The sequence below is a fragment of the Haliaeetus leucocephalus genome, unplaced genomic scaffold (assembly GCF_000737465.1).
Source record: "Haliaeetus leucocephalus isolate CR32 unplaced genomic scaffold, Haliaeetus_leucocephalus-4.0 Scaffold135, whole genome shotgun sequence".
Classification (NCBI taxonomy): Eukaryota; Metazoa; Chordata; class Aves; order Accipitriformes; family Accipitridae; genus Haliaeetus; species Haliaeetus leucocephalus.
The window spans coordinates 1,134,486-1,157,532 of record NW_010972571.1 but is presented as its reverse complement, the minus strand read 5'-3'; the positions used below and the strand labels follow the sequence as shown (position 1 = coordinate 1,157,532).

At 35.7% G+C, this 23,047-nt stretch overlaps 1 protein-coding gene across 1 annotated transcript in view; it reads right to left on the bottom strand.

Annotated features, from left to right (window-relative positions):
- The window catches only part of PLCL2 (phospholipase C-like 2), a 47,796-nt gene that overhangs the window by 5,766 nt on the left and 18,983 nt on the right, over positions 1-23,047 (bottom strand). The window contains exons 3-4 of the mRNA XM_010585895.1: positions 18,872-18,947; positions 4,322-4,431 (exon numbers count right to left, since the gene is read on the bottom strand). Of these exons, the coding sequence (XP_010584197.1) occupies positions 4,322-4,431; positions 18,872-18,947 (186 nt within the window). The remainder of the gene's footprint in view (positions 1-4,321; positions 4,432-18,871; positions 18,948-23,047) is intronic.

Genomic DNA, 23,047 nt, shown 5'->3' with positions numbered 1-23,047 from the left:
GAAGCTTTTGGCTAATAGGCAGTGTTTTTATATCATAGCTCCTGAAAGGTAATTAAAAACAAACCCAAAATGGTTGCTACCAGTTCTCATACCTATGAAATGAGGTATCATTTCAGAGTCAATCAGATATAGCATCAACTAGAATGTCTCAGCACAGCTACCTGTATAATCTGGCATGTATTCACTCATGACTTTTGGTTAACGGGTTCTTCAGTGAGTGTGTGAACATCCAAGTAAAACTGTAGAGATGACATTTGAAATAACTGCATGAGCACTCTTTCTCCCCCCAAATCCCAAGAAACTGTATCAGTAATGACTGGGCTTTAGCTCAGGTTCTGGGACCCAAAGCTTGTATCAGGAAAAGTAACAAGCCAGAAGCCAGTATCCCTTTCTCAAAGCGTTTCTCTGAGCAGTGGCTGGGGGGGACAATGGGACATACTGCAAGTGCTCCAGCTGACATGCTCTGACTGCATTTACAGAATCAGGACATAAAGGACTTGACTTCCTAACTTCTAAATATGGATTTAATTAGGATCCAAAATTCCACCAGTCCAGCAACATCAACAGACTAGTAGTTTTAGATATTTAAATTGAACTGTGATGCAAGAGGTTTTCTGAGTACCTACAAGACTAGGCAGCAGCTATCAGAGGCTTTACAAATGCCCCATGGTGACAAAAGTTCTGCCTGAATCCACTTGTACATTTGGTTCACAAAATTGACATTATTTAAAAAAAAAAAAAGAAAAAAAAAAAGTAAGACGTTGCACCCCTGTAAGTGCCTTGAATGTTCCCTTTATAAATACATTTATAAAAATAATGTAGGTGCAGAACCAATGTCATTACAGAGATAACAGATGCCATGAACTGCATATGCCTTGGGATTTCTTTCAAGAGAAAGTAATTCATGTTGTCTAATGTGACGTCTAAAAACTCATAGCCAACAAGAAGCATCTAACAAATGCTGGAGTTAGGAGTCCCACCTTCATTCCGAGTACTTCCACTGAACTCTCCCTATGTGTTTGGAACAGCTCTTTGTTGCAAAGACTAATTTAAAGATGCTGTTAATGCTCTTCTTATGCGCATCTCAAATTCTGAGCCTATAGAGTTTTTTTCCAAAGTTTTGGTATGCCAGAGAAGTCCATAAATTCTAACATTAGGTTGTTCGTAGAAGTCTGCTGCAACAGCACTTAGAGTGATTTTCTTTCTTCAACTGTGTACTCTTTCTGGCAGGAAACGTGATTATCTATATTTAGAAAATATGAGTGCCATCAGTCTGAGTAATAACAATAAACAAATTACTAGCAAATGATCTTGCAAACTGCCTGTTTGAAAGAGAGGAATATTCTAACACTGTACAATCCCTAAATCTCTCAGATAGACAACAAAGTTCACTAAAGCAGACTAAATTTAGTCTAAGTGATGTTCTGAAGTTAAACAAGTATCTCTATGTACATATATGGGGTGCATAAGAATGGGAACGTGTGCATACACACATACACTAATTAGATAGAGATATTTCAGCTGAATTCAAACATACTATACCAATAATAAATTTGGCCACATGGCTTCAAATTAGGAAAAATAAAATCCTTTTACAAATTGCAACGCACACGCACACACATATACATATAGATATTTAATAGCTACATCAAATGTTCTAAACAAAGAATTCCCCTAGAATTAAGCTGTCGATTTTTGTTATTTTATCAAACTTTCCATTGCATCAACTGTAGTCAAAATGTCCCAACTGAGAAAAAAAGATCAATATGTACCTTGAGGGTAAAATGCAGCTTAATTGGCTTGGAAAATACATCAGCCACACCATGTGAGCATTCTGTGATTCCTCTGTGAGGGAGCTGAGGATGGCGCTCATGCAGAATTATTTAGTAATGCTATTCAAAGCCATACAGCAATTCCTAAATCATAGCCAAGAGGCCATGTAAAATACTGTTCCTAATTACAAGAAAAATAAAAAGTTAAATCCATCTAAGCATGCACTGCCTTCGGTGTGTTGGTTACTGAACTGTCTTGCTTGTTGAACAGCAAAATTTGGGGCCACTGAATAGACAGGAATTTATTTTTGTACGGTTCAAGAGGGAAGTTAATTTGACGTAGGCAGGGAATTCAACAGAAAAAAGAAATTCTTCTTACACTGGCTCAGAATGTCACTCTCCTGATCCATTTTTACTCTAAAAAATGTGGCATTCACTTTCCATCACTGTCCTCGCATATTTTTTAGAGAAATGGAAAAATGGAAATGGCAAAACATAGTATTAGATCAAAATTACAATTGCAGGTCTTCTCCTCCAGACAGGAAGAGTAGCGTCTTAGAAACTGATAAACTTTTTCTATTTAATTACATCACCCAAGAGAAGTTATGGTTACAGCCTATATTTAAGAGTTTGGAGTGAAAAACCTCAATGTGTTACTTCAAACAAATCACAACCTCTAACTTTTTGTACATCTAAATGTGAATAACAGCAATTAATATATGCCTATGTGAACTGTAATACTTGTAAATAACTTTAAAGTTGTAACAACATACCAGAACTTTCTGTAACAACTCCTGTAAAGTTTCAACAACAGGCTGATTAAACACCTCAACAATTTTTTTGATGAAGTATTAATTATGGAACAAATTGTACCTTCCTACAGATAGGACCTTAATCTGCAAGCAGAAAAAAAAAAACCCAACAAGTCAATGTTGAAGAGATTTTCTCAATAATCTCTTCAAAACAAAAGCCTTCTAACTTCATAATTACGTTAATCCTAAGGATATGCACAAAAGCCTTTCAGTGCTCTGAAGAGCCAGATCTACCATGTGGGTTCTCCAATTCCTGGCTTACACAGAAATCACGACTTCACATTTCAGTTGCTCATCAACTACAAACCTCCCCCCCCACCAACCCTTATGTTCTGAATGGAAAGCAGAGATGAAGCAAAGGTACTGCTGTTTCAGGCAGCATTAAAATAGATTTGCCTATCCAAGCTGGTATCTGATACCTTTGACAGAAAAGTAAAGAAGGGATAAGAATTTATTTCCTTGACATTTGCCCAAACCCACCGAAATGACTCCCCTCCTCTCTATCCCCTAGGTAGCACAGGAATGGTACTTGACACACCCCATACACTGTCTTCAGGAAACTCTGCTCTAATAAAGGAAAAGTGATAGTCTAGTCCTTTTACCTATAAGTAGAACCTGCATACATATTTTTAAAATGTATTAACTGTACATGCTACAGCAAATTTAACCTCTTTGAGATTCTCCTCTGCACTGGACTTGTGCAGTGTAACACAAGAGGGACCAGAGCATCAAGCAACACCGTGAAAAGCTTAAGAGTTGAAACCAATATGGAAAGCTGGAGAAGTACATATGTGTTACTGCTTTTCCATAGTAGTTCACTGTAAGAAGAGGCGATAGGGAATTTTATTTTCAATAAGAACTAAAAATAAAAAAATATGTGGGAGAAAATAATTTTCTTTCTAATTAAAACAGACTTTATAGTTTAATGTAGTGATGAAATATTTGATTCAGTGGGAGAGAAAAACTCATTAGTGGATGTAAACACAAAACTTGAATAATTTGGGCTAGAAGGATAGTGTCAAGAGAATAAATTAAGGGAGGCAGTTTTACTATCTCTATAAATTTTTATATATTCTACTTAGATGAAAGACCAGTGATAAGAAACCTGAACTGTTCCACATTCTAGTTTCCTGAGGGTCTCTGGCTGAAAGCTTCTTTATACTTCATCACTTACTGTTGCATCAAAACGTAAGCAAATGCGCTTGACAATGCAAAGAGAATCCCCAGTTCATATACACTCAACTTACTCCAGTCTGGATTACTAATATAATTTGTATGTATCATTAATCACCATTCATCACTGACTGCAGTAGCAACTGTTTCCCTTTTGTTTTTCAATAACTGCATTAACCTTAACACTCTTACTCCCTTTTAAATCACAAATCAGGGTTTAAACAGCAGCATAGCTTCCTCCCAGCCCGAGTCACTTCACAGAAATCAATACTCATTGTTTCACCCATGTGTTCAAGATTACAATGGATCCTGTTAACGTTAAAAGGTTGTAAGAAGAAAATGTCAGACAAACTAAATGAAACAACCCCCCCCAACAATAGAAAAGAAGAAAAATTCACTTTGAGAGTCTGCTGTGTTTTCAAGTTGTATAAACTAAACTGAATATGGTTATAGGAGTGAATAAATCCAGTTGAACTGTGACACATAACAATGACCAGTAACAATATTAGAATGTCAGTTGTGAATGGAAAAAATACAGTAACTAACCAAAGGAAGACACATTACCTTTAAAATTGTAATGTTCCATGTAAAACTTTCTACTGATTTTTGCAGTTTTCTTTCTTTTAAGCCTTCTCTTGCTCCTATATTGTGCAGGTTTTCATGAAACTCCATTGCTGTGGAGAATAAAAGAGGGAGGAATATAGTATCTATTTTAGTACATTTTTGTGACCACAGAGGTAGTGATTTGAAACTAATAAGGCAAAAGGACAGTGAAAAAGCTTCAGAAATCTTATTCTTCAAGCACAAATGGATCTGATCTAGTAATGTGCATCATTATACAACATACCAATATACACAAATCTCTCTAAGCCAAAATCCACACTGAAGTACCTGTTGGGTCACTGCCATACAAAAATGGAGCCAAGCAAATATTTACTACACAAGAATATTCTTTAAGCACAACTGAATTTGTTGCACCATATGTAAATACTTTTTGTGAGTTGCTATAGAATGGAAACAATAATTTCATTAAATACTCTATCGCAACAAATTTATGTTGTGCCTTACTCTTTTATGCACTAAATTTACATCACAGTTGTCCAGCTAACAGCTTATATGCTGGGGCCAGCCTAGAAAATAACCTTCTCAGCGAACCCCTGAGGAGAAAAGGAGTTACTGTGAAGGAAGAGTGCCAAGTGAACCACCAAGGACATTTTACCACACCCATGTAAACCACTGTGTCCACAAAACCTCTATCTGACAAACTCCAAACCAAAAATTTTTGGCAAAATTCAGATTAGCTTGACCTAAACATTGAGTAGAGTGACCAGAGCTTTCGTTTTAACCCAGCACACTGCACAGATGTAAGAAAAACAATTTACTTTCCATGCTGCTGTTACAAGTCATATAAAAATAAATTTGAAACAGTTTCCTTCATACAGGGGAAGTAAAATGTCCTTCCGTGAGTACACATATCAACCCAACATGGATTACAGCAACTCTCCTATGGAAATCATACATTAAATTGTGCTCTCAGGATCTCCATCACTAACAGCATAAAGGGCATTTTGTGGGCAAAAGTTGGCAAGTGGTTGTGACTTACACCTATGAATGTAAAACCAAGTTGTAGCTTAATTAGAAATTATAATTTTAACTATGTTGTTTGACATCTATTTGCCCAGTAAGTATATATGCTTCAAAATTTACATGTGATTAATTATCATAGAATAACCCTACAAATTTGTGTTGGCTGTCAATCCTAGAGTAGACGGACTTCTAAGGACATTATAGTATCTATTCGTAGATTCTCACCCCACACTCATGTCTCATTACAAGAAAGAGATATGACTGAATGTTTTCACTGTATATTCCCTTACATTACTCATATATATATATATACACATTTTAAAAATTATTCATAAATTCATTTGAAAGACAAGATTGTTCTTTTTAGCCTTTCTTACTATTTTAAATTTTACTACAAGGAAAATAAATGGCAAATATTTTTCCTGAATTGAACTACTGTATCATTTTTATTTCAAACACTTCTCCATCTCTGCCTCTGCCTCTGGAGTACAGCCTCAAGTGAGCCATTCATATTCTATTTCCCCAAAACAGATTTCTAACCAAGTGAGAAATTAAAGTTCATTCATCCATCACCATTTCCAAGTATCCATCTCCTGTCCACATCATCCAAAAAAAATAAACTCCCAATATGATCATGGAAAGATTATGCACAGATCCATATTTACAACATTACATTTCTAGAGCCACCATAAAAATACAGATTTTCTGATCTGTACCATGAATTCTGAGACTATACTGCTAAACTTTTGAAGTTCTGTACCTCATTTCCATCTTTATAAATATTGCCCCTCAAATCAACGGGCAGTCATGATCAATAATGACCTTGAACCGAAGCCACTCAGAGAGAGAGAGAGATTAAGAATAATGGTGAGGGCCTGCATGATCGATATGAAATTGGTTATGCGTATGTATACAAAGTCACTAGCATCTCAAACGTGGAGACAGTGGTTGCCACATATTCAGATAACTAGAAGAGCTCTTTCCTGGGTCACTGACTACCTTCTGTGGTGACTCTCTTCCTTCTTTACACTCATGCTTTACACCCATGTCTCTTCTGCCAAAGTCATTCCACTCCAGCTAAATATTCCTGGCAGTTAGCAGCAACATTTCAGTGCCCTTTTTCAAAAAATGAAACAAAGTCAGATCATCCTACGAGGGCACACACATGTAAATCCTCAGCAGACAAGTGCCTCCTGCTTAAACAGCACTCAACGACTCTTATGGGCTGGACAGGGCAACTCATTATCACGCTAAACTAAAGCTACCCTACTCTAAGTCTAAACATACAACCAGGGACAAGTAGATTTGAATTTTATTTCTGTTTCTATTACTAGTTTGCCTGATAAATTGAGATGGATTATTTCACCTCTTGGTCTCAGTTTTTCCATCTCTGAATGGAATATTCGCTACACAATATAGGGACAACTGAATTTCAGGGTATGAATGCAGCACAGCATTTAAACTGCTAACTACATCTCTCTTCGTATTCCCCTTCTATGTTCCTGCTTGGTTTTCCTGCATCTTGCCTTGAAACTATTTCATGCATTAATAGTGGCAAAATAACAACAAAACTGTTAAATTACAAAATGAAACTGACTTCTTAGAAGATTAACACAAAAAGAAAAAAAGAGGAAATGGCTTTTCATTTACAGCTGCATTAATAAAATGAAAAATATGTCCATATAAACTCATGTAAAAGTGCCTTTAAGATACGCGCTTGCAAAGAAAACTGAATGCTAAATGTCTTTTTTTTATAAATACACAGAATTTTCTATCTCCTTGCAAGTAAAAATTCATATCTCTCTCTCCTTAAGATACAGTAAGCAAATAATTTTCATGAGGCTTAATTACTTCTAGTATTATTAGTCCATTAATAATTTTGAACTGCCTGAGAGCTCTTGGACGATAACAGACACAATACTAACCCGTATCACTCTTAATATATTTCTGCATATAGCACCTGCTTAATCCAAAAAGCACAAGTTACTCATGTTTTCCACTTATAGTGGCAGATGTTAGAAAGGATATTATATATAAGTTTCCGAGTGATCACAAAGATTATATAGGATGTGTGTTCTTCTTGTGCTCAGACGGAATTTCCTGGGTTTTAGTTTGTGCCCATTGCACAAATGTTTTTATCTAAACTGAAGTTATTATTGATTGTTGCCTTGAGCCAGAAAGCTGAGTTCTGTAAACTTCTTTTGATTAGAGATGTCAACTTTACTAAAATCCTTATTTACACAGAATCACTGAGGTTGGAAGGCACCTCTGGCGATTGTCAAGTCCAGCTGCCTTGCTCAAAGCAGGGTCAGGTAGAGCAGGTTGCCCAGGACTGTGTCCAGTTGGGTGTTGAATATCACCAAGGACGGAGACTCCACAACCTCTTCCAGTGTTTGACAACCCAAGATCCCCACGGTGCCTTCTCTGCTCCAGCTTTCTCAGTCTCTCCTCATATGAAAGATGAACTCCAGCCCATTCATGAATCATCTCTGTGGCCCTTGCTGGACCATCACCAATATGTCTGTCTCTCTCTTGTACCGGGGAGTCCAGACTTGTACGCAGAACTGCTGATGTGGCCTCACCAATGCTGAGTAGAGGGGAAGGATCACCTCCCTCAGTCTTCAGTATTGCCAAATAATTATTCTCCCCTACAGTGCTGAATCACTTTCTGGTTCCCCAGTGAATGCTGATTAGTTTAGTTTGAATTTCATGATTGTCTCAGCTTTTGCCTCTCTCAGATCCTCCCCCCCAATCCTGCAATGCATTAGATGGCTTTAAAGCTTCTTCATCCCTCCTGGGAAAATACTATCATTCAAGATGCTCTTCTGAAATGTTATGTACAATTCTTTTCTCCCATTTTCAATAACTTCAAACAACATGAGGAAAACAGAAGTGCTATAAAGCTGATCAATGCAATAGGAACCCTGTATCATGTGAGGACACTTAATAAAAATTTGCTTGGTTAGTCTAGCAAAAAGAAAACCAAAAGAGGAGTAACTGCTCTGTAGAGACACATCAGTCAGGTAAGACCGTGGACATCAAAGAATCATTTCAGCTAAAGGACAATATTAGGATGAATGTGCAACAGTAAAATTGGAATTTATGTAAAATTTATTACCATTGTAGATGTGGTTCTATAAGCAACCTTGAAAAGGAGAAAATAACTCAAATCAATACCTCATATTCATTTTAAAATAGAGCTTGACATGATCAATTTCCAAAAATTGTACCTGGGGTAGACTTCAGGACCTTCCAGTCCTGTGTTTCCTCAACTAGCTGCATGATGTATCCTCTAAATAATATTACATGGCAGACCTCAAACCTGCATTAATTAATTAATATGCTCAGCATATTCTGATGGAATGTTTATGTCTATAAACTAAACAAGAACTGATATGATAGTATAGAAACTGGAGTATCTTATTGCTATGACATACTTCATTAAAAAAAAGTCTTTCCTAAATAAAACATACAAGGCAATACAAGTCCTGATGGGCTGATAAGAACTCTGAGCCTTCACTTGTCAGAATAACTTCCAGATTCAAATCTGGGCTTTATTTTATAGTCCTGGATTTTTAATCAATATTTTAATTGTCACAAATATATTCAAAAGATCCAAAACCTTTCATAACTTACAAGCATGTGAGCTTATAATATGCATGTTATTGTTTTGCTGATGCTTGAAATGCTGGAGGAAGGAAGATCTATTTCTGTTGCTTCCCTGCATACTGGATATGTTGGCTTTGTAGTGCCAACGCTGTATCTTCAGGAAAAAGTTTTATTTGGGGATACATATCAGAAACAACACTGTAGATACTATTAGAAGTTACTCATATTCAACTGTATTTAGCTTGGAAAAAACAGTTTCTTAATTTCTTCAAAATGAAATAACCTCATATGAAGCTCACTATCCTTAATTACTAATTAGAAATGACACCTGTAGGAATTCGGTTAGCAATTCCTCCCACTACTGGGCTTTCACTATAGTTCCAAGGTAGTATACTTAAGATATTGATTAAAATGTGACATATACATGATTCTGCTATTTTTTAACTAACTGAGGCATATATATTGCACGTATTACACAAGTAGCCTTGAGTCACTGAGCTGCATGTGTTCGTATTTTTTGTTTTTTACTGTACAATACATATATCCTTATTGGAAAACTCTGATGTGAAAAGAGACTGAAACATGGAGAATTGGAGTGCATGTGTGTAAGGTGGGAGTTCAGACTGTTTGGAACTTTGCAATTTGTTTGCTTTTGTAAAAGTTACTATCACAAAGCCCTGGCATACAACCTCAGTTTATAGGAAAAAAATTCACACCTTTTCTTTAACTGAGAGTTGAGATACTCATTTTTCAAGGAATCCTTAGCAAAACAGCGAGCCACCCCTGTAACCGCCCCCCCGCTACCAAAACCTTGCCACACAAACCCAATACATTCCAGCAAGCACAACACTTGCTATACTGCACTTCTACAGCCAAACTTCTACTTGACATACTCGTTTGTTTTCTTTGATGAAAGCTTTCTTGCCAAGAGCACGATTTACAACCTAGCTAAGACATGACGACACAGCAGGTGGGCTCCTCCTGGTATAGGTTTTTTCTCTTAACAATGACCTTTATCAATGAAATAGCACAATGGCAGAACTTTGGCACTAAATGTATATACTGAGTAGGCCTAATATGAAAGAGGTAACAAACAATATTTGTCTATACCTATATAAAATACACACTGATAATACTGCAGGTAAGCACTTAACTTCAATCAAGCCAAATATATTTTATTTTATTCTTGGTAGAGCACTTTGATTTAAAAGCAAACTAAATACTTTTCAGAAGAGTAATAAGTAAGTAATAAAAATGAAATAAACATTAAGTATTTTTAAAATGGAAGGGAAAAAACATACGGCTCTTGATCAGATTACCACATATTGCAGCTCCATTACTATGTACACTCATCTCAAATGCTTACAAAGTTTCTGTGAATAATTTGCATACAGAGGTTTGTTCCTTACAAGAAAAAAAATCCAAGAAAGCACTTCATACATTAAAATATTTCTTCCTACAGTGTGCAATTTAAATGGTAATAACAGAAAGGAAAGAATTCCAGGAAAGAATTTAAGCTGTAAGTACTCATTTCCACATATAAATATTTAATCTGCACATACAACTGTCACTCTTGGCCACTTCTTTGAAAGCCAGGGCTTTAATTTTTACAGCATTAAATATGTTTCTCAATATTTTTATTTCAGATCATATTCCTTAAACATTCAGGTATTTCAACCTCACAATTTCCTCTTAAAATGAAGTTTATCAGAAAAGTGATTGGGAAAGGAGTCTGGCTACCAGATCACATCAACAATAAATCAAATAAATCATGTTAGAGAAGCAACAGAAGTCACTATAATTGTAAATGCTCACATATTTTGCTTACAGAACATTTTTCACACAAAGATTTAAGAGTAACCTTAATAAATTAATACTTAAGAGCATGTCTGTACTAAGGATCACTGCTAGCTGCAAAAACTGAGTCTTAACAGGGACAGGGATTAAATCCTCAAGTACTTCCAAGCACGTACTTCCCACTGAAGTCACTCAAAACATTTCACGTCATAACTAGAGAATCAGAATTTCTTTGCAGATTCTCAGTGTGCTGTGCTTCAGCTTCAAGAAGCTCCAGGTCTGAATTACTTGCATTCAAAATATTTAGATTAATACTTGACAAAATAATACATTCACTAAATCAGTTTTCAGTATTTTTTAATTATTTCAACTTTGGCAATGTGCAGTATCTCCATAGTAAGTGGAAATGTTCCCCAAATGCAGACAGCCATGTACTGCCTCTACTTAGATGGTTAAAAATACATTTTGGTGCCTGCTGCCCTTTTATTCTTTAAAAGTAGCTAAAGTAGCAAAACAAATTCTATGCCTGAGATAACATTCTTATCCCAACATCCCAAACGACAATGGCATCACAGCCTGCTGAAAGCCATCCTCTCTGCAAGGACTAAATTAATATTTAGTCTTCCAATCCAGACTCATCCAGTTCCATATGCAATCACGGTAATTCAGTTTTCAATATAAGACACCTTCTTCAATGCTGGGGAACCACTTATGACATAAGATGGTCACCAACTTCTTTATGAACCACTGTCAGACAAGATTCAATGTAGTTGCAGCACCAAGCTTACACTGTTAGGAAGTTACAAAGAGGACATCTGTGACATCTGGCCTTGATTTAATTAAAAGTTGTTTACTTCCAGGAGTTGAGTAACCAGCTCCACGTTCCTCAAACACTGTCAAGAACGCTCCTATGTAACATTAACCTTCTAGACACCAAAGTCGGCAAAATGCGTATCAAGCTACAAAACACATAAAACCCACACATCAACACTTTCTGTGTACCTCCAAAACAGCAGTCCTACAAAAATACACAGAAAACCAGGCCTTCACATATTAAAACATTTGCTCTAAAAGAAGACTTGGTATTTCACCCCCAATGCAGGGAAAACTTTCATCCACAAGGACAGTCCTCTGTGAAGACAGACTACATTTCTGAATGTAGGTGAAGTTAAGCCACTACATGAGGTATGAGAATGAATTAATGCTGTTAATAAAGGGCACAAACACAAAGCTACGAGGAAGAGGATTTCTTCCACAGACTGCTGTTTCCATCTTTTATTTATCAGCCTTGATCCTCAAGGGACACCAGTGAAAGTCTAAGCAAAAAAGATCCTGATTTCACTGAATGCTAGAAAGCAGACTTAATAAAGACATTGATTTATGGCACATTAAAATTTCTCCCAATCTTCAGATCCTGCTAAGACCACGTTGTTTCATGGCAATCGTAATTATTATCTCTTTTGCTTCCACAGGAATGTAACTCCTCCTTTCTTTAATATCACCTTCTGCTCCGGAGAAGCTGGTTACCTTTTTCTTTCAAATTGCCTGATTAACACAATTAGTTAAACACAGAGCCATTTCCCCAAACTGTAATTGTTTGTTGCTATTGTTTAAAATATGAAGAAGGGGAATGTATATCTGAAAGCCTGTTCAACTTTTCAGTGCTTTAGGCTAATAACACATATTACAAAATTTGTCTTTCAAATTATAACAAATTATAACACTTTACTAACTCTGCTTTTTTATTAAACACCCATCTATAGATAGATAGGTTGGCACTGTTGGTTAGTCTCAGTCAGCAGCTGTTGTACTAGTTATGTTGTCACATGTAGATACAGATAGTCCACAGGGGAATAAACGGACTCCTCATCCTTTCCTACTGTCTCGGGTTAGACTGTGGTTAGGATAGCAGTGTAGCCTGTGAGCTGATCTTAGTACATAAAATGTCTGCTGTATTTGTGCACTCTAGTATACTTCTCTGTATCTTAAGAGGTATAATTAATCTTGCCTCTTTCATCATTTTAGCAGGTAGAAGGCAACTGCTAAAAAATATGAACTACAAGCTAATATAACAAATTAATTTTGTAAATATTTCTGTACTGGGAAAGCCTATTTAAAATCAAGAATTCTATTTTAGCCTCTTACAATTTTATTCTGATTTCCAGTACATAACCAAATTTTCCAATCATTTTTGCTCACTGAGGTTGCTGAAAGTTGAACATGCAGCTCTAGATAGTCATGATTAATACAAGCTGATCTTTTACTGGGCTAGAATTGCATTAATAGTAGGGAAAAAAAGGCTTCATGTGAAGGGGCAAACTCAGGAGAACAATAGAAAAGTTTGTTAGTTTAAGTGTTTGCCCTGGAAGCAGCAAGTGAGTTCATTAAGAACATCTAGAAGTATAGGAGCTGTATCCTAGGAATCATCCACCCTTGTGCAAAATGTATCAGATTCTCAAAAAACACAGCAACATCCAAGGTATTACAGTGAGCTATGTACGAGGAGCAATATATGAAAAATATGGTGTATGACTGGTGCGAGTAACAATGAAGAGAGAAATTTGAACATCAAGAAAAAAGACTGATCATTTATTCACCAATGCTACCTAAGTTAATCTAAGCACAATTCTTCACTTCCCCCCCCTTCTCCCCAGTAGAATGTGGCTTCAAGAATATTCAAGGCACAGGAGAGGAACAGGATTACAGAGCCAGGGAGTATATGCAATTACAGTATAATCTGAGCTGCTGTGGAGCTGTACCCAGAGATGCTTAGTGGAGTTGCCTGAGGAAGGACAAATAGGAAGAAAAAAAATGTAGAAAAAATGGAGCAGATGGAGTAAAAGAGGAAAGAAAAAAACAGGTTAAAATGGACTGAATACAGAAAGAAAGTTAAGAGACATACCAAGAAAAGGATTGTCCTGAATATGCCCTTTATCGACACCTTTCCTTAAGTACAGGAGACAGCCTATTGTGCTAATAAACCTACAAAATGATGTTGTGACAAGTGTGAAGAAAGGAGTTAAAACAATTTGATAGCTGGCTTAGAAAAAATGGGAAGAAGGAGAAAATAGGGAAAAGCAGGTATTTCAGAACAATGAAGACTGGCTGAGAGGGGCCTCAACGTGCTGTTTTAGTCATAGCAGGTGATGTTGGAGTTTATGTGATGGTGGTAAATATTGCAGATTGTTTAATTTCAACAGTGAACCTCATGAAAAAATATAGTAAAGGATCCAATTATAGGACTTAACTTGAAGATCAGCATGTCCTACTGATGCAGTCAGATTAAATATTGCTCAGTTATGAAGTCCAACGGTAATGGATAAAGCAGCATTTCTTCAATCTCTAGATACGAAGCCATAGTTTAAATGCAGTGGCTTCTAATCAAAAGTCAAGACTTGCTGATGAGAGGCAGCATTTCAGAAGACATGGATTAACAAGTTCTGTTGAACTTGTGCAAACTCCACAGTACCTAGGCAACGAACACTGCAAATTCTTTCAAGTCAGGAATAACTACAAAAATGTTGGGAACAACTGATCTAGCCATTCTCCTTCACTGTTTAAATAAAAACTTAATCTCATGCCTATATACCCAGCCAAAAGTGCTCCTCAACATTCATTTGTATCAATTTCTTTTCCTCTATTAATGGATTACCTAATCTGTACATAACATAAAACATAGAATATTACTTTTTCTGCATCTTACATGCTTTGTTTTGGTGGACCCTAAGTCAAAAGGCAATTTAGAATGCAAATAAGAGGAACAAACAGCAAAAGAAACAGCTCAGTAAATGTGTTGTTTTGCTGAAAAGCTTACGCAGTAACAATTGGGAACTGAGAGTTATCGCTAGTTGAACAAAATTTATTTTATTACTTTAATTTTCAACTACAATAAGTATTTGCAGTGCTTGTATGGCCCTTATCCTAGTCTTTTTCTGCATGAAGCACAAACATAACTTTTTCCCAATGGATATTGTGCACTGTGTTTATCTTTGACAACAACCAGAATGGCTGGATATTCCCTTTCTTCAAACTGTATCCTGTTTCTGACACTGCTGAAGGACTGCTTTGGAGTACATGTTTAAAAATGTACTCATTTTATGTCTTTTACTACTTGCATTATTTAATAAACTAAGTCACTTCCGGTTTAGTCACTGTACAGATGGAATAAATGAGACAGTCCCTGCTCCAAAAACTTAGAATCAAAGTATGAGGAAAGACGAGAACAGATGGATAAAGAAAGAGTGGGGAGTACAAGGAAGCAATGAAAACTATTTTGGTTGAGGTGGTAGGAGGACATGTGTCAATCTAGCTATATTTGTAGGATATTTAAAAAAAACAATTCAAAGGAAGTAGCCTCGTGGATGTTTACAGCGAGCCTGTGGGACAACACAATAGAAAGCATGACGATGGCTGACAATCTATCAGGCAGTAGAAACTCCTGCTACCAAATGAGCAAACACAAGAAAAGTGAAAGCAGCTCCATACTCATGTAGAATGAGGAAAAAGTATAGAAATGAATATAGGGACAGACATCATCAAAACAACAGCCAGGAAAATAACATACAAAATGCAAAACTATAATGGTCAAACTCAGAGAAAACAATAGTGTAGCTGAGATCCCAGAAGACAAGAAAAAGCGAACAAGAGTTTTGGCTGCACAGATGACTAGGGAAGGTTACAACTCTAAAGCCACACAGAAAAAAAGCAGTCTGAATTATCAACAGACAGTGCTAGAATGCGTATTTTTGCATGATATTAGCAGTAAATTGACACTGTTAGAACTGAATACAATCACTTCATTTCCTGAATTAAAACAGAAACCTTAAGAGACCACTTCTTGTAGGTATTGTTGAGACTACTGTTTCCCCTACACACATTCATTTATCCTTACTGATGTTGCATTTCACACATTGTTTTGTAATTCTCAGTGTCACAAGATCTTCCTGTACTGTTTCATAGTCATATCTACATGAGATTACATTCAATAATTCTTTGTCACCAGCAAACTGTGTTCGCTCATTGTTTGCCCCCCATATCATTTAATGAATACTTGGAATATCGCATGTCCCTTTGAGCTCCCAGTGCTGAACACCAAAATGAATTCCTAAACTGTGGTTCTCTTTTAACCAGTGATGAGCTCAGGCAGTATTTAAATTATAAAGCAAAAGAATGCTATAGAAGATTCAAAAGAGAAGTACAAGAATGATGTGAATTGGGTACAAAGGAGGTCTACGAATTGGGTAAGGTGACCTGGACATTCAAATTCTTTACTCTAGAGAAGATACAGGAGCATTTTAGGTCTTTAACAGATTAAGGGACGGACTGGATTATCTTTAAATTCCCTTTAGCACCTACATTCTGTTTTCTTGCAGGATCTTTAGCTGGCTTAATAGCAAAATAAATGGCACTGCAATCATTTTGAAGTTATGCAGACTTTTTTCTTAATTCTGTTAAAGAATGAGAAGTACAGTGGGAACCAAAGCAATACTATGTTTCCTTATCTTTCCATTAGTTAATGTCTCTAAAATGCTTTCAGTAACTATTTAATTAAGAACAGAATGTGCTGAGCTGAAATTAATATGCTGATATGAAGAAAACAAAGAAGTTTTTTGATATGGTTTAATTTTGAAGGAACAAAATAAGGAGAGAAGTTTCCAGTTTTATGTTCTTAGGGAATATTAATAGCAAAGAACCTGAATTCTGAAAAGAGCCATCTCAAGAATTGTGGTTTTGCTTATTCAATAGGCCATCAACCTAAGAAAGAAATAATGGTGTATTTATTTTAAAATTAGTAATTAATTTTAAAGGAGGCCAAAAGTCTTATTATTAAACTTAAGTTAGAAAACGGTTTAATAGAGGAAGTCCACTTTGTCTACTTAACAGAATGCTCTTATAAGCCTGTTCATGACATGAAAAATTTACTGCTTATTGGCAGCTTGCGTATTTCTTCTTATTTTAGCAGCTCTTTCACTCTTTGAGCCACAGAACAAAAAAGCCCAGACAAGGGCATAATTTTGCTTTTTCCTTATAAAAAAACTACATAGGAAAACATACACTCTTTTACTCGGAATTAAATAAAGTAGCATCTACTGAGATCATGAGATCAATTAGTCATAAGAAAATCTTTGAAAACTGTTGATATTAAAAGGTAATTCAATTGAGCTGATTCATCTTAAAAAGTACTTTGACCCTGCAGGGCTAAAGCTGCCCTGAATAGCAGGATCTGTTACATAATCCATACTTAGGCTTATGTCACCATGCTGGAGGTTTCTCATTCAAATGAGATCAAAATCTCTGCTATTTAGCATGGGCTTTTTTAGCATTCTTAAACAAAGGATTCTTGGACCCAGCTGCACTTCATGTAAAATAAGGTTGTAAGACTCAAGAAAATCAGACATGTGGAAGTCTACTGGAATCTGTATCAGCTAGTAGAAAGCAATCTTTTCTGAAGGGCAACAATTCTAAAATTTGAGGTAAAATAGGCAATTAGCTTTTGCTTTAACTCTAACCAAGGATCTAAGCTGCTTGAGACAGTGACAAAGCTAAAAACATATGGCACACTATCACCACAAAAATGGGAGATGATTCAAGAAGTAAGCGTACAAGTCTACAAGACAATGTCTTTATTGCAGCATGTTTTGTATTTTAGATAAATCTCTGCATCTACCAACAAGATATGTGAAATAATATTTTGTCACTCATGGTATTTATGATTATTTATGTTTGACAGCTTGAAGTAAATAGGCCAAATTAAAATTTTCAAGTATTTTGACAGTTCTGTGGTTTGACTAAAGTTCACAGAGTCTGAGGAATATGAGCTGTGATTAAAGGGGAAATCTAGAAATTCAGAGTGGGTAAGCACTCCTGCTGCTGATCTGAGTTGGAAGACACTGCTAACAGAAAAGAGTTTGTAAAGGAAGGGTGAAGGTGGAAGAGCATTATTTTTTTCTTTTCAGTAAAAGAGAATGAAGAAAAGATACTGAAATTCATAGGAGAGCAGAGAAGCAGATCAAAGAATGAAAGAAAATCATGGAATATTATGGGAGCAGCAGGATGCTGAATATCTGACAGATAAAAATGTATTTGTATATAAAAAGTTTTTGTCCCAGCTGAGTCATGCAAGACATGGTTGCAGACACTTTGACTGACTCTCCAGCAGCCTTCCTGTTTCTAATGCAAAATGTGATGCCTCGCTACTCTTGAGTAAATTTATAACATTGTTTAAAAAATATGTTAGAAAGACCAAAAGAAAACAAGCATGATTAAACAGCAAGGTCAGAGATGTTCAAAATAAGAGGGAGACCTTCAAAACTCAAAGTTGTGTTCAAATGAGAAAACCATTACAAAGTATCAGGTGAAAAAGAGGCAATTTGTGAAGGGCTAAAGAACTAACTATGCAATCTCTCTCAAGTATGTATCAGAAACAGGAAAAAATTCCAGAGAATGGGGGACCAATAGGTCATAAGAAAGTTTTTCAAAAAAATCAGACTTTCTGCATCCATGTGGTTTAAAAAGTCTGCCACAGAAGATACATGTAATTGTCTACAATACCACTTTTACTCTGAATAGATAAAATAGTAACAAATCAGCAGAACCAGAGGGTATCCACCCAATAGATCTAGAGAAACACAGGGATGAAATAACTGAACTACTGTCATGTAATTATCAGAAGGCAAAGTACTTCACCAAGGCTCTTGAAGACATTAAGCCTACCATGACGAAAGGGGAAAAGTTCTCACATAGTAAAAGACAAGATCAGAGTAAATGGTTAAAAGATTTCATTGTGAAGAAAGATCATTCACTTTCTTTCCTCTAATCCTATGTCTGCATTTGTGGAAATGACTATATTGACAAGCTACTGTCCATATATAAAATGCTCATGATTTCCAAAGTCAAGCTGTAATTCTATGGATTTTTACTTTCTATGATTTGAAATGTCCTTTTCACTGTTACTGTATGTGCCTTAATTACAATAAACTTTTTTGTTTGTTTTTCTGTTGTTGTTTTTTGGGGGTTTTTTTTTGCTACAGTTGAATAAATAAACTCAATTAAAAGTTTTGGGAAATACAGAGAAATGCAGTAAGTTCTTTATAACATTTTTAAAAAGCAGCTTGTACTTACCTGCTTTCTGACACTGTACTATCTTCTCATATAAGCTATCTGTATTTTCAACTAGAGTCCTGATGGTCTGAATCATCTGTAGAGAAAATAAATTAAAATATACAGAAATATCAGTAAAATTCAATTTTTACTGAAAATTTTTAATCTGTAAAAGGTGCTTAAATTTGAACTCAAGTCAATAATCTAATATTTATTGTTAACATAATGAATACATTCATTTTCCTGGTTGTGACCAGGCAGAGAAGTGCTCTAAAGGTGGCAGAAAGACATAAAAAAATACGATGGTTTTGGGCTGGGATCTGTGAACACTGAAGTAAAATATCTACTCCATAATTCATTGCCTAGCAAAGCAAGTGAAAATTATACAACTATTTACCAGGTAATTCACTTTTGGTGGCTTGGGTGAGATAACCTGGATGCAGGTTTCCTCTTCCTCACTCACTCTGACATTCAGGATGATGATAACTCACCACTCAGTGCTTTCTTTTTCCTAGGGATCATCCCACTGCTTTTCCAGATTTGTTCCTCTACATTTTGCCTTTCTGTGGCTTGACCTGTACATATGTATGAGACAACTCTATGGAGGAAAACAAATCACTCGGGGCTGGTACTGGAGGATAAGGAAAACACAATGATTCCTTTACCTGATCTTTCTAAACAAAAAGCCTTTCATGGAAGCTCAGCTGAAAGCACACTGATTAAGATGGAACCATGCAGATTTTTCAGCCTGGGGTATGTATTGAGAAGTAATGACTTTGCTTCACACCTTACCCACTGACATGTCTAGTATCCACTCAATCATTATGCTAACAACAAAGCACTTCTTGTCACTAAAACAATGTCTAAAGTTTGACATGTTACTTATGTGGGTGTTCATGTAGAACTTTCTTTTCCTCTGGAGACCACAATTGCTGTTACAAGCAGGAATGTTCCATGTTACAGAAAAAAAAACCCAAACCACTCTTAAGACTTTTCCTCAGAGAGATAATAACACTTTAAGAGGCATGACTACAGTAGTCCTTCTTCACATGTATTAAAAGAAGCCTTCTCCAGCTGAGTGACATTAAGGCTGTTTTTCTGAACGTTGCTCTGAGGCATAAACAAATTTGGAAAAGCAGGCAAGTAAGCCTCAGATTTTTCATGATGGCAAGTGTGCAAGCAAGTGAAGAGGAAGAACACCTGCACAGATGTAAACTGCTTTACAGACTTCTATTATTTCCAGCTACACAAAAATCTGGTTTATGTATATTACAAAGCATTTTAAAATAATGCTAGTTCTGTTTCTGTAATTACAATTTAAAATGATAAAGAAAATTATGCAAAACCCACAATTCCATGTTTATGCTACATACAAACCACACATGAACAACTTCAGAGTGTGTGGAGATCATCGTATTGGATAATTTAATTTAATCTTCACATCTTGATTAACCTGTGTTTAATTTCAAAGTATCTATTTACCCTGATTTATATTAAGTCAGTTTAAAAAAAAAAATGCAAATTATAATAAATAAGGAAAAAAATAATAACTTGATCAGGTTGCTAAGCTGCAAGTGAAATACTTCAGCTTACCCATTTTTAACTGGATTGTTCTTTGAATATAAATATCAATATTCATTCAAGCAAAAACTGCCTATAAATAGAATTATGCCAATTAATAATTAGGTGTGATAAATTGAAGACAACTATTTTAAAGAGAAGCATACTTAAATACAAGAATACTATATTTCACTGAGATAGGCTTTATAGGGAGCACTGCAAACTCACTATTCCTGATGCATCAAGGAGAAAGCTGCATTTCACTGTTTCATTACTATTCGGTCTTTAAAACAATATTCAGAAACTGAAATAAAGCCACTATAAACTTGCTTGAAAGGCAAGGATTTTACCTGTTTCAATATGTATGGCATGTAACACATTTGCTTCTGTAATGCACTTAAATGAAAAGAACCAAAATACAGTTGACTTCAGTTGCAAATATACTTCCAACAACTGACGTTATTTTGCTAACTAGCTGAAAGGATACTGTAAAGCATCCTTCACTGAGCTTTTGGTGCATTGAAAATCACCTTGAAAAATGAAATGCTGAGCATGTATGGCTCTTGTTTTATCAGAATGCTAATACACAACAATAAGGACTACAGAGGGATTCTCATGTTAATAAGAATGCCTTCACCTGAGAACCCTTTTGACAGGAGCTCATAAAAGAGAGAAACCGGTTGTGTTGCCTATTCAAGGTATTTTCTTCTGGAAGAACTGTAAGAAATACTGCAACTGCCCTATGTTAGTCTATTCTGTGTTCCTGACCCCATGTGTATAATAATGTAATTTCTACGTCATCTCAGTTAGGTCCTATTCCAAATACAGAGCATCTCTGTCTGCTCTGTTTCCTTCACACAATGCATTCTACATGCACACCAGGCAATTTAAAAATAGTGGAGATCAAGTCTCGGCAGATTAGAAAACTTACTCTGATATATCGCACTGATTTGCAGAAATAAGAGAATTCAAAGACACATAAAAATGCTTACATCACTGCTTCTTTGTTTAGTTTCTGTATTAACAAGGCAAAAAAGTTGTACTAGTTCTGCAGATGAAAGGAAATGAAACTAATCACTGTATTAGTCCTCTCTCATCACAGCAAGGCTAACATTGAAGAAGAATTTATAATAATGTGCAGATGTAATACTTCACAGTTTTGCTATGGAAAGCTGCTTTGCCTAAATACTCTCAGATCAAAAGCAACGCCCTCTTTGCAACTTTTGAAGAAAAATGTCAATGCAGCATTTCATGTGACAGAAATTATTCTAATACCAATTTTTATATTACCAAGGCCAGTAACAGTTACTTTATCTTTGGTCCCTAAAATACATACAAAGCTGTATTTAAGATGAACAGCACCACTAAGCAAAAGTGGCTGAGCTAGCAATAATTCCGGGGTTGATTGCCACTACCATTCAATCAATATTATGCTACACCCCAATTCTGTTGATGTACTTCACTAAGGAAATAACAGAGCAGTATGCTGTGTGCATGAGTAGGTGTCACCTTTCAGTCATGTTTGATTAATAAAGTAATAGTATTAGTTCATTATAATTTTATTCTTACATTGCCCTTCACCATGCAGTCACCTTTTCGTATGTATTCAGCTATTTGTTAAATAACTTTTATGGAAGGTTTGAACATATAAATTCCTTCTGGTGTTCAAGCCAAAATTATAACATCATGAAAACATTCATGTAGATATTAAAAGAGACTGAAAGACTTTGGTACAAACAGCATATGGAACAACTGAGTATAAATGGTTATATCTAAACAGAAAATTAGCCTGATCCAAATGATACTTGTATGTATGTTTGTGCTTGGTAAAAAAGCAAAGTAGAAAATGATGAGTAAGCAGGAGCTTCAGTGTGAAAAACAGTATGTCTGCAGCAGAATGAGAAATGAAATTCTCAAGGCAAATTAGTTGTGGAAATCAAGGAGAAAGACCAAGTAGAGTCAAGTATATATTAGACTAGTCTACACTGAACAAGCCAATCAATAAGCAGGTATTTGCTAACCACAGCCAACTATGAGAATATTATCAGTGATAAAACTGGGAAAAGAAATGCAAACAAACCTAATAGTGAACAACCAGTTACCAGCTGATCATTAAAAATGCACTGCAAATTACTCATACCTATTCTAAGAAAAGAACAGGTATTATATGAATTTTAGAAGCTATACTTTCTAACAAGTCTTGTACAGTATTAATTCCCATCTCTAACCTACGTTGTTTTTTCCTGGAAGTAAGGATTCAAAATATGCAACAAATATTTTAAATACAGAATGTATAAGACTTGCTGGCATTGCTTCACTCTACCTTCAATTCTTGCCACCCCACCACAATCTTAGTATGACCAGAGAACTGCTCCGGTACTCACTACAGACTGGGCTACCTTCCTTTCTTTTTTGGGTCAATGGAAAATGGGAAATGCAGAATGGTATGCTCTATGACTCTTGAAGTCATCACATTTTTGCAGAGGCCAGGCTGACAGTTTGATCAAACTCCGTCAGTAATTCTAACAAAAGGACAAATGTCAAGAAAGATGTAAAAAAACATTTAAATTATTCTTAAGGGGTTTTAGAAATAAACACTAAATGATTAGTCCAGAGTTCTCAGTGAGGATTAGAGAT